Source organism: Solanum verrucosum, unplaced genomic scaffold, assembly GCF_900185275.1.
Source record: "Solanum verrucosum unplaced genomic scaffold, falcon-dt-bn FXZP01000022.1, whole genome shotgun sequence".
NCBI classification, from domain to species: domain Eukaryota; kingdom Viridiplantae; phylum Streptophyta; class Magnoliopsida; order Solanales; family Solanaceae; genus Solanum; species Solanum verrucosum.
Genome location: NW_026020086.1, coordinates 4050066 through 4062828, shown reverse-complemented (window position 1 = coordinate 4062828; position 12763 = coordinate 4050066). Strand labels below are relative to the sequence as shown.

Here is a 12763-nt window from a genome sequence, read left to right as displayed (position 1 = left end):
AAGCCTACGGACCATCCAATTAACTCCAACGAGTAAAATCTCATTGTGCTTCAGAACCCCATCATAACTACAATGAATGTGGTAAACTATTAGGGGTCGTTTGGTGTGAAGGATAATATCAAATAATCTTGAGATTAAATTATAGTGGCACTTAATTTGTTGTTTGGTTGGCAAGTCCAGAATAACTTATTCCGGAATTAATAATTGATACCGGAATAAGTTATCCCTCCCATTGGGTGGTATAGTAATCCCGGGATAAAATAGGTAAAAATGGCAAAGATGTCCCTTTAACCCCTTTTTATACATCACTTTTCACATTCACGTATATTTACATTTTTTGAATACCAAGTATAAATAACATTCACAACCTTTACTACTTATTTTTATGATAATTCTTCATATTTTTCTATTTAAAAAATACACTATATGAATGTAATTTTTATTTTATCAATTTATTCAACTAATTCTTATGTTTATTTATATTTTGATTCCTCATTAATCTTTTTTTACTTTAACAAATTAAAGATGAAAGTTCTATTTTAAAGCTAAATAAGAAGAAAAATTTATTTTTAAATAAATAAGGTATCATCATGGGAATGCACACACAAAAATATTTAATCTAAATAAAATAAAAAAAATTATTTTTAAGAATGAATAATTAAAACTTGCAAAGAAAATTTTAAAAACTATATAAAATGAAGGGTACTTTTGCAAACAAATAAAATATTCTTAAAATGTATGCAATGCATATTATTTTGAATATATAACAAATCAACACTCAATTAGAAATGATCTCAGCATAACTTATACCATCATAACGTGTATTTAAACCAAACGACCTCTTAAAAAGAGTAGCAGTTAAGCAATTGTGGTTTTCCAATGAAGAACTGGTCAATCCATAAGTTTACCAACCTTTTCCCATTCCGAACATGGTTTATTTAATGCTTGACTGAAGTTTACTTAAGAGCACAATATTTGTCTCCTCTTCAAAAACTTACCTTTGATAAGTTGAGGGTCTAGTTGAAAGAACCTCTCTACCTCATAAAAATTGGATAAGGTCTACGTTAATTTTACCCTCCGTAGATGTGACTTGTGAAATTATACTGTGGCCAGGCTGTTTCTATACTATACAAAATGAAGGCCTTCCCTAGCCTTAATCTGAATCATAGATAAGGGCTATAGGGGTAACCAAGTCCAACTATTAATATTTAGGTTTAACTATCACAATAATTGAGACCTTGCAATAAATATCCATTGTACAAAAAATTATAAAGCAGACATAAGTTAAATGACTATACCAAAAGTGGATATATATCCTTGTAGTTGTAGTGTTGGATCCACAGAAGAAGGTACAAGTTCGATAGAATTCAAGTCTGTCAAACGATTTTATACTCATGTGAAAAACAAATATAAAATCTAGGGTATAATAGATATTTTAGAAACTATATTTTAAACAATAATTCTTGATATATAAATCTTGAATTCGCTACTGTATCTTCACCATGGTGGTTGTTAGCTTGGATAAAAGTTCAGTATTTAAATCTCGAATCTCGAATTTGTCACTACATCCTTGACAAGGCATTGTGTGTTTCTCTTTGTCAAGGTGGTTAATGGCTTGGATAAAAGATCACCATAGGTGGCTAGTGCTAAGGGAAAACCTAAGTTGCTTTAATAGTTTGGTCAGAGGCACCCAAGGGTGTATGGGGTTAAAATTCATAAGGTCTAAGGTTTAAATGTCGCAGAAGACAACAAAACACTGGGTTATTTTTTTGTCTTGATAGACAGAGTTATTTGATACTTATTGTTGTGGAAGATGCAAAGTCCTTTGTCAGCATGATCTGAACAAATCATACTAAAAATGATTTTATGTGTTTTTACTGTTCAATTTATACGATACATTTTTCTTTTAGTTACCCTAAAAAAACACATTTCTTATAAATGTTTAATGATGTCACCCATGTTGTGTTTTACTTATTCAGCAAAGAAGTTTTTATTGATGTAGGACCAAATTATTAGTAAAAAGTACATTAAAATTTCCGAAAAGCTTTAACATGAAACAAACACCTTAATGAAGAGGTTTGAAATTTCAAAGATACCTTCGATATAAAGTAGACACATTAATAAAGAAGTACATACTTGTTGTTAAGACATATTCCACCACATGTATGATGAAGAAATTGAATGGACAACACACCTCCAAGAAATCCCCAAAGTCAATTAATGTCAATAGACAAAATTATGAAACCTCACTTGGAATTATTAATTAATGAAAATTAGTGAAGATTGCAATATGAGTTCCATTTATAGGTATTAAATTAGCGGAATTTATGTAAGCTGCTATTTTTTTTTATTCTTAAATTATTTATTTTTATCCCTCACGCCCAACGATCCTTTAATACTACTATATAGAGAGAGTTTGAATTGAATGTAATAGATATTATTAGACTAGATGCAAAGCCTCGTGTTAGTATGGGCTTAACAAATTATACTAAAAGTAGTCATGTGGTTTTTCTACTCAATTTATGCGATACATTTTTCTTTTAAATCAGTTTCAAAAGAGACACATTTTATTTTATGAATAACGTTATCAACCTTCTACTCATATTGAATTTCACTTATTTGGCAACTATCTTTTATTGACATGGAACTAAATATCTATGAATAAACATTTGTAAAATATCTTTAATGCATAGATATTGAAATTCTAAATATATCCTTAGCATAAAATAGAAATATCGACAAAAAAGGTTGAAATTTTCAAACACACTCTCAATACGAAATAAGCAAGTCAATAAAGAGGTGCCTGATTGTTGTGTGGCACATTTCCACCAATGTTAGAGGAAATTGAATGTACAACACACCTCCAATATATTCCAAAGTCGATGTTGATAGACAAAAATATTTATGAAATCTCACTTTTTTAATTAATAATTAGTTAATGATGAAACGTGACTTTCACTAATAGATATACTTCCTCAGTTTCTATTTGTATGTCGTTTTTACGAAAAATAGATAGTTCTTAATATTTGTCATTTTACAAAATCAATCCAATGACACTATTCTTCCTATTTTACTTTTGAGAGTTATTATTAGCCTTGAAAATATATATTTGATCAATATGGAAAAACTAAGTAAATAATTCATGTCCATTGGTCAAATTAATTCATGTTCACTAATTGAAAACTTGACTTTAAGAAAACACTAAATAAGAATACAATGATAATTTTTTACCTAATTTCTTAAGGGACATGAAATCTAAAATAGTAGCGTATAAATAGGAACATAGAGAGTATGTTTTTAGCATTAAAGATATTTTTCTTTAAGTAGAGTATCTTCTGAAAATACTTTTTATTATTTTACAAAAATAAAATTAAAAAAGACTATATTAAGAGTTTGTTTGAATTAATTTTTGACTTGTAACTTATAAGCCATAAGTTAAAAATTCAAATTTATTTTACCTTTAAAACCAAATGCTTAGAAGTATTTTATTTTCCCCTTTAACACCTATTTTAACTTGAAATGAAATCACCATCTTTTATGCCTAATTTAGCAAAAGTTAATTGCACAAAAACTTGAGAGGTAAAAGAGGAAAGAGAGGCCAAATCAACTAAATTTGTGAAAAGCAAGAGTGAAATTACGAGCTAAAGCAGGCGTGTGAGGTGCGATCAACCGCGAAAAGTCAGTAATAAAGAATCCGCTCTCTGGTAAGCGAAGGAAAGCAGGTCAAAGCCCAAGGGGTTCTATGTAAAATGGCTCTATTCCATCGTAGTTAGCCATACATATCGTAGGAATGAATATCTGTAACTCCCATTCCAGTACTTAAACTGACAAAATAGGAAAGGTGAAAGAGTAAAAAGCTAGACCGACTTGCTCTTAAGTTAAAAGCAGCAAGAGCAAATAAGTAGGCTTTTCTCCGCAAGAACAATTTTTTTTTTTTTCATTTTCATGGCTTGAACTTAAAACTAATGATAAAAGAAGAAGAGATCTCGATTATTTCATCATAATCATATTTTATGTTGGTCAAATACTTTTTACTTGCTAAAGCTTAATTAAATGAATACTAATTATTATTTAACTTGCTATCGAGTGATTCTATTTTCACTATGGCAATTTATGTTACACGTGTGACCCATGAAAGTAAAAGATTGAAAAGGACTTTGGGCATGTAAAATCAAATATTATTTAACTTGCTATCGAGTGATTCTATTTTTGGCAATTTATGTTACACGTGTGACCCATGAAAGTAAAAGATTGAAAAGGACTTTGGGCATGTAAAATCAAATATATGTAAAATAGTTTAAATGAGGAGTAAAGATGATTCCAACAAGTCGTGTCCTTATATAAGGTAACATGAAAATTTAGCATCCTAAATTTAAGGAAATTTTCAAAGAGATAACTAAAAAAACCTACCTAACATAAAAATGTTTTTTTCTCAACAACAAATTTAAGTTAGAATTTCATAGTAATGATGATTTTTTTTTGGTTTCTCATCTGATTCGGTGTTCAGTATCTACATTGGAGTCTGATTAAATTTGGATACACTTCGAAAAGTCCCATATTAGGAATAAAACACTCCCTAACAAAAACAATTTTGTACTCAAGAAACTCGAAATTGAAACATTAATTAAAAATAAAAAAATATTAACCACTCTATAAAGTTTGAATTTTTTTGTCACCACTTTCCAAGAACTAGCTAGAAAAAGTATTGACCAATTTGGTTACTCCATTTTTTTAACAAAAATAGTTTTTTCTCAACAACAAATTCTAAGTGATATATTTAGGTTTTTTACCCTATTGTTTTTAGTAATGATGATTTATCTAGATCTTCGTGTTTTTTTTTGCTTTCACTATGCTTAAATATTGGAACAAAATGAGCTGTCTTCTATTGACTTTTGTGGGCTAAAGAGACAATATAAGTCCTATCTTCTAGAATAACTGTTGAAAATAATTTAGGAGCTTTTTTTTCACTAGTATTTTTTGTTTTAAAAAATAATGACTTACTTTGATTTTTAATTTATTTTAAAAAGAATAATTTTTTTTGGTAATGCTTTCATTTCAGTTTTTTCATGTAACATGTTTAAAGTCATAAAATTAAAAGATATTTTGATACATTTAACATAATTTTAATTTAGAATTACAAAATTAAAAATTCTTCTTTATTTCCTTAAACTTCATGTCAAGTCAAATTACTTTATTCATTTATAAACAAAGGAAATACTTGTAGCTCTCAGTAAATTCAAATTTATGGTGTAAAAGACTCATTAAAAAAGAGTATTATCTACCAAGATATGAAAAGTGTTATTCATCACACTATAAAGTAAATGTTGATAGGAACATAGCAAGAGCCTTCTTTTTCCATTTGATGTCTAGTTTCTGCATTGAAACACTAAATAATAATATTTATACGGTGTAAGACCCATTAAAATAATAAAGAAATATTTCTATCAAAATATTTTCATACGTGATTAAAATTCGAATCCAAGATCTTTATTATATGAATGAAAGAAATTGTATCTATCTCAACTGTCATATGATCTACTACATTATTGTACCAAAACATCTATTCAAAGTTCTATCAACTATTTGTTATGTTTGTTGTTATATATATGGGAATCCAAGATCTTTATTATAAGAATGAAAGAAACTGTCATATGATCTACTACATTTTATATAATAATATTTGCAAAAAAATTTAAAGTGATAGAAAATAAATTGCAATCACAAATAAAATATGAAGAAACATAATTTTATTGATCAAGATTGTGAGTACAATTCTGCTTCTCGAACTAGGATGATTTGGATTGCATATTTCTCAACCTTGGATGTTTGGACTTGATTTTCATAATTCGAGGGCCGTTAGTGGCGTATTTCTCGAACTAGGATGATTTGGACTTGATCTTCATAATTCGAGGACCGTTAGTGGCATATTTCTTGAATTAAGATGATTTGAATTTGATCTCTTTATAAATATTTCATGAATTTGCGGAATATTTGAGATTTTGATCTCTGTATGAATATTCCATGACTTTGTGGTGGATTTTCAAGATGCCTTTTCAAGGGAATATAGTACCATTTATATAGGCACAAACTGGGGTTTAAGGATGAATAACCTCCAAGAATTCTAATTGAAATTGAACACACCTTGTATAGTCCCAACTCAAATTGAAAACGTCTTATAGAGCCACAAAATTTCAATGTCTACAAATACCAACACAATTAATATGATATATATAGTATGTAAGATCCGAAAAGGATAGAATATACTATGTAGCCACACTCCTACCTACCACATGAAAATGTAAAAACAAATTGTACTTGTATTATACTTTTAGGTTAGTAAATTAATTCTTATTTTTAATTGCATTTTAAGTGATTTGATAACGTAAAATATAATTGAATATGAATATATGGAAGTTAAATCCTATAAAGAGAAGTCTTCCGTAGATAATTACCACAATAGTCAATCAATTGAAAACTAGGTATAATCACAAAGAAAATATGTAGTAATTTAGCTTAATAAGACATTGGCAATTACGCAATCAAATTCCTAATAAATAATTTGAAAAACATCTCAAAATAATAACAATAATATAAAAAAAAGGACTTGAACTAAATCACACCACAATTTGTGTTGTACATTCTTGACTTTTTCCATATGAAAAATATCTCAAAATTCATACAAATACTTTTCAAATAGTGGCATGTGATCAGCATCTAGACAAACAGCCAAACGCAAGTTCCTATCCTTTGTATTTGGACTTGGTATAATATATATTGTCCCTTCATATAAAATGCAAGCTGGTCCCATATGAATTGGCCTACCCCATCCAAAATCACACTCATGGACAGGCAACCTAGTCCAACTATTAATATTGAGGTTAGGGCTAGCAAAGTAAGTCGGGCCCCGGATTAGGGTCGATAAATCAGGTTGTAATTCGAGGTAATCCAACGCTGATCTTAGGTAATTATCGTCCATTTTGATCAACTCATTGTGAATTCTCTTAACGGAATTCTTCAACGGCTCTGATTGAAGTTCACATGATTTAGCTATTGGTGTGGCCGTGAACACCACATTTCCTAGGTAACCTGGTGGCAAGGGAGGGCAAAGCCTTGACCTACCGTCAGTTGCCACATGTAATTTGGTCAATTGATCATTTGGCAATCCACGTGCCTTGCTCGTGCATCGCCAAATATGGGCCGCGAGGATTTCATAAGTGCTGCCCTCGTGTTCGGACTTAGACTTAAGAAGTCCGAGTTGTTCACTCGAGAATTTCAACATCGCCGTGGTACTGGACTTTGGGCCTGTGGACTCACCTTTTTTTGATGAGTTGAGGGTAGGTGGGGGATGGTACTCAACATGTTCGAAAGAAGATGTTGGTGGGTCTCGTGCACGGAGGAGCGTCCGGTCGATGAACGGGGGGATTGCGACGGAGAGGCCACGGGCGATGTCCGACCACGTGTTGATGAAGTGGAGGGATGAGAGACCATCGGATAACGTGTGGAATACTCCACCACCAAGAGCGACTCCACCACACTTGAAATGAGTAACCTATAAATATTTTTTACACTATCAATATATTAAATAAAAACTATATAGACATTAAAGTTGGAATACATCACTTACAATATTACTTTATTGGCCAATTTGCTAAGGATGGGTGACTTGTTGAACTTCAAAGTTTAATGCATTCACGTGCACACTTTCAGAAAAAAAGTATGACTTTTTTAAAAACAAGTATGGCCTACCAACTACACCAGTTGTTGTTAGAATTTATTATATTATTTCATTTTTAAAATTATGATATTCGAATTAATTTACGTGACTTAGATTATTTCATCAGATACTTAATCAAATAATGGTTCTTGTTCTTTTAAGCTAAAAAAGAAATAGGTAAAGCAATTGTTAAAAGAGTAAGATAAGCACTAATTTATGGTTTGTTACATTCTTCCATCTCTTAATATTATTTAAAAAAATTATTCATACTAGAATTTTTTAGATTATTTTTTCTCTTCCTATATTAATTAGTGTACGTAACTATCAAATCATTTCTATTGTTCTCCTAAATTAATTAAATATGTAATTCATCAATATTTTAAAATATATATAACTTTATAATTTAAAGTTATAATTTTCGTATAATTTTAAATATTTATATTTTAATATAATAGATAAATTAATTTGATTTAATTTAAAATTGAGTCAACTTAATTTGAAAAAGTATAACAACTAATTTTTGAATGAATAAAGTACTAGTTTAGGTAGGTTTTTGGAAGATTGGAACTATCTTGATAAATTGATAGCTGTCAAGAATTAAATATTAGTACTATTATTGGTTCTGGCCACTCAGAATATAAAATACTGTTCAATTGAATTATAGTAGTTTTTTTTTTTTTTGTATTTTCTCAAAGTGCTATGTGTTAAATTTTAAAATCAAATTCATTAAATTTAAATTTTGAATAGTAAATGGAGTCTGTTTTTTTTCCTCTTCCTATTTTGCTTGAAATTTTCAAAGGAAAAAAACCCATATTACAGAATACTTGTACCCCATATTTATACAAAAAGGTAAATAAAAATATGCAAGAAAAACCTATAAATATTTTAATAAATATTAAATTTTAAATTTTGAATTCGCAATTCAAGTTGGTGATTTTTATTTTATTTTTGAAAATTAATGTGACTAACTTGTCACCTAGCTTGTTACTTAAATTAGTCTAAACTATAGTAGTAATTATAAATGACTTAGAAAATATTACTTAAAAAGTATGCTATTCTTAAATACTTTACTAAGTTCTCTTTTATAAAATTCTACAAAACATTTAATTAGAGACATTAATAATGCAATTTTATATTCTTAATCCTTTTTGTTATTGTCCCTATCTTGAAGTTAAAATATATAGAGTACTATCTTTCTTGTTTTATTAGTGAATAAAAAGAGGGGCCAAAAATATTAATACAAAGTAGAAAATGTCAAAAAAATTTTATTGGAAAAGGCAAGGAAAAAGAAAAAAGAAAAATAATACTGTTTTCTACCTCTCTCGATTTCGACTTTTTTAAAAAGAAGTTAAACCGACCTGCTCTAAAATTAAATTATTGTCTAACTTTTTTAGTTGAATAAGAAGAAAATATAGGTCCCCATATTTCCTCTTCATTTTAAGTAAAATTTTACTATTCTAGATTTCTAGTGAAATGCATTTTTTCCCCTAGATCATTAAATTTTATATACAATAATGGTATAATTTTTTTATAAAAAAAATATAACTACAAATAGTGATGGATTTTAAATTCAAACTTCATAAGATTAAACAAGATTTTCTACCACAACTCAATTGATTTAATCAATTGAAAATTCTTAGTTATAAATTAAAAAATTACCCTATCATTCGAGATTCGAATTCAAGCTATTTAGTTCAAATGAATTTTATCTTACAATATCCACTCCTTCTACAAGTAGCTAAATATCCTTAATAAATAAAATTAATAACGTAGAAAATAAAACAAACAATCATAAACAACATGTAAAAACATAATAATACTAATCTTAAAAAAAGATCTTTATACTATCAACACACATAAATATATAAATAAAGTAATATAATAATAGCATAAAAATTATTTTACCTAAAAAATAACTACTTAGTATAATAACATGATCTTTATACTATCAAAACATATAAACATACATATAATGAAGACAAAAAAGATCCTCTAACTTAAAATAGACACTAAAAAAGAATCTTTATATTATCAACGCATAGATGACATGTATAAATAAACACTACAAAGATCTAAATACTATCAACACATACACACAAACATATAAATAAAGTATTGTAATACTGATAGCGTAAAAATTCTTTTTACCTGAAATATAGCGAGTGGAAAGGTTGAGATATCTCCAGAAGTTTCAACACTAGGAATGAGTTTCCTAAGTTCCAAACATGGTGTAAAATCACCAAAATCATCAATACATGAATCACTTTCAGCCTCAACAAGTAAAACACCTTCACCATTACAATTAACTTCAATTCTACCTTGTTCGTCCCTAGCTAATCTTCCAGCCATTGGATAAAATGAAACTAAAACATTACTTAATGCTTCTTTCATAACTTTATTATCAAAGAAACTTGAAGATCCATTTGGTTTATAAAAATAAACAGTCAAAAGATGAATTCTTCCAACAATTAAATCCAGATTAGAACTCCAAATTCTCTTTGTTGATGTTGGTTTTGATGGTTTCACTAGTGTTGATTCTTTGATATTAATTTTCATCATTTTTTCACTTCCCATTTTTTTTCCAAAAAAAGGAAAAAAAATTAGGTTAAGAAGAGAAAGGGTGTTTAAAAATATAAAATATATATATTTTTGGAATATTCTTGATGTGTGAAATGTGAAGGAAGAAAGAGCTAAAGAGACAAGGAAGATGGAAGAGTAATAGTTGTGGACTTGTGGTACAAGAAATATAGTGTGTTTGGGTATCATTATTTATAGCCTAAAAACTAACAAGTATACGGTATTATCAACCATACTATTTTATTGGAACCAATAATAATCAAGAAGGTGTAATAATCTAGAAGGTGCAAGTTGCTTTTATTGTTACTCAAAGTTCGGAATCTCGATCGAAGCTTCGACTAAATTTAAATTGTGTACTATAAGGCTCATTGGAGGGTGCTCCTCCTAATAGGCTTTTCCGATCGAACTCAAAATCTTTAAGGATAAAGCAGTTTCACAACTATACCATAATTCAGGTTGATCTGCAAGTTATTGTTAAGTTGGCCATAGTTTAATTTTATTCTTATAGTGTTGTATTTTCATCATGAACTTCTTTTATTATTATTATTTATTCAGTGTGGCTAGTTATATTTTCTTGAGTTGATGATTTATTAAAAATATAATTTTCTATCTTCATAAAACAGGAATAAAATTATATATATATATATATAAATTTTAAAAAAAACTTTATTTGTAAAAGTTACACTGATATATTCAGTAGTGGTCGACATTAAAGTCTCTAACAACCTTTGTTGGTTAGGATGGCCCTTACTTGCCAAATTCTGTGAAGCTTCTTTGCTTTTTATTTTATTTTATTTTATTATATTGTATTTGAAACTTATTAGTCCGACTCTTTTTTATTGTTATATTTTTCAGAAATAAATTGAGTTTTGAAAAAATATAAATACCATTTTTTTAAACATCGCTTTGGCCATGAATTTATTATATTAAACAAAATTATATTATCGACGTAATTTGACTTTAACAATTATAAACAGCTGTTGATTGTTATATTTTAAGTAATTTATTATTATAAACTATCATTTTCAAATAGATATAAAAGTTAAAAACTTATTCACGTTTCTTTGTGGACAATTAGTATTTTCTTTGGAGTTCAATTTGGTGAAAGAAAAGGATAAATCAGTTAAATTGACTTCCGAAAAAAAGAGGTCAGTAAATTTGAGAAAGATGCTCTTTTCCATTAAAAAATAATTAATTAATTAGTTTGTCAGTATTTATTTATTCTATATTTATGTGAAAGGAAATATGGTTAAAATTCCAATACACAAAAAATAATAATGTAAAATGGCTGACACCATTTGAATTTTTAATTTGTTGGAAGTAGCCGGACCAAGAGTTTGTATGGTTCTTATGAAATAGTTGGAAGTTTTCTTTACACTTCCATATTAAAGAGAGCATTAAATAATCTACTTACTCCTTAAATTAAAAATCCACAATTTATTCTTTTATTCTTTTTCCCCCCTTAATTATATTTTTGTTGGGGCCATTAAAACCTATAGTCAACTAGATCTAGTTACTTTTTCCATTTCATACTAGCCGTCTAGTACTTTTCTTTTATATGTCTTTTAAAAAAATTATAAATAAGAAAATTAAATTTACTAATTTATCTTTGAATTTTTTTAAACTTTACAAATTTGTTCAATTTTCAAAAAGAATTATCTGAAAAAGTAAAATAGAAAATTTATATTGTAAATTGACAAGTAATTTGTGACAACTATTATCTGATGGAGGAATATACTCTTTTTTTTTCTCAAAAAAATTTGTCATATTTTTTGTCATGCTCCGAGCCTACACTCTGGATGTGGCCGACACTCGAGAACTATTGTTGATTCTCAAGCAAACCCTTGGCCTAACTGACTACTTAGCGGAAGATTAACTCAAGCAAATTTAAGCTTTAAATCAGAATTTAAATTCGGAAGTCTCAAAACTTCTCAAAACTGAAGCTATCTCAAAATAGTATACTCAAAACTATTTGAAAATAATGATAGTTTGTCAAAATAGTTCAATGGAAATACTGACAGAAACTCAACACTAACTATCTATGAAGCCTCTATAGTTCAATATGGATGTTGGACAAGACCCACGACACCTCAAAACTACTAAACTGAAAGACAAGAGTGGAGTCCTCCGGAATGTAGGGAAGGCTCACCAGAGCTAGCAAGAAGTACGAAGTGATCTCAACGGAGCGTCTGTTGATGATCCTGACATATATCTGCATCATAGAAAGATGCATGTCGAATGACCATCAGTACATTGAATGTACGAGTATGTGATATAGCCGAAGTACAACAACAGTAAGAAAAGACTAGACAAAGATATACTCAAATAAAGGAACTAAATCACTTAAAACTTTACAAGTACTTACTCATCTCTGAAACTCAACATAATAAGTGATATAGTAAAAATACACGTTAACTCTATTTGAGAGATTCTTTAACCGACAACCATCACTATGAGTTACGTGATGATACA

The 12763-nt window shown here is 28.5% G+C and overlaps 1 protein-coding gene across 1 annotated transcript; it reads right to left on the bottom strand.

Annotated features, from left to right (window-relative positions):
• Positions 1-6482: 6482 nt before the first annotated feature.
• On the bottom strand, positions 6483-10428 carry LOC125824390 (shikimate O-hydroxycinnamoyltransferase-like). Its single transcript, XM_049503760.1, has 2 exons — positions 9863-10428; positions 6483-7549 (listed from the first exon to the last, which is right to left on the bottom strand). Exons 1-2 carry the CDS (start codon positions 10286-10288, stop codon positions 6668-6670), a joined length of 1308 nt encoding a protein of 435 aa, XP_049359717.1. The 5' UTR covers positions 10289-10428; the 3' UTR covers positions 6483-6667.
• Between the last annotated feature and the right edge of the window lie 2335 nt (positions 10429-12763).

What these genes read in the sequence shown, in the direction of transcription:
- LOC125824390 (XM_049503760.1), bottom strand. Translation starts at nt 10,288, where the DNA reads ATGGGAAGTGAAAAAATGATGAAAATTAATATCAAAGAATCAACACTA. An exon ending in TTCCACTCGCTATATTTCAG is followed by an intron (nt 7,550 to 9,862) that starts GTAAAAAGAATT and finishes AAATATTTATAG; the next exon opens with GTTACTCATTTCAAGTGTGG.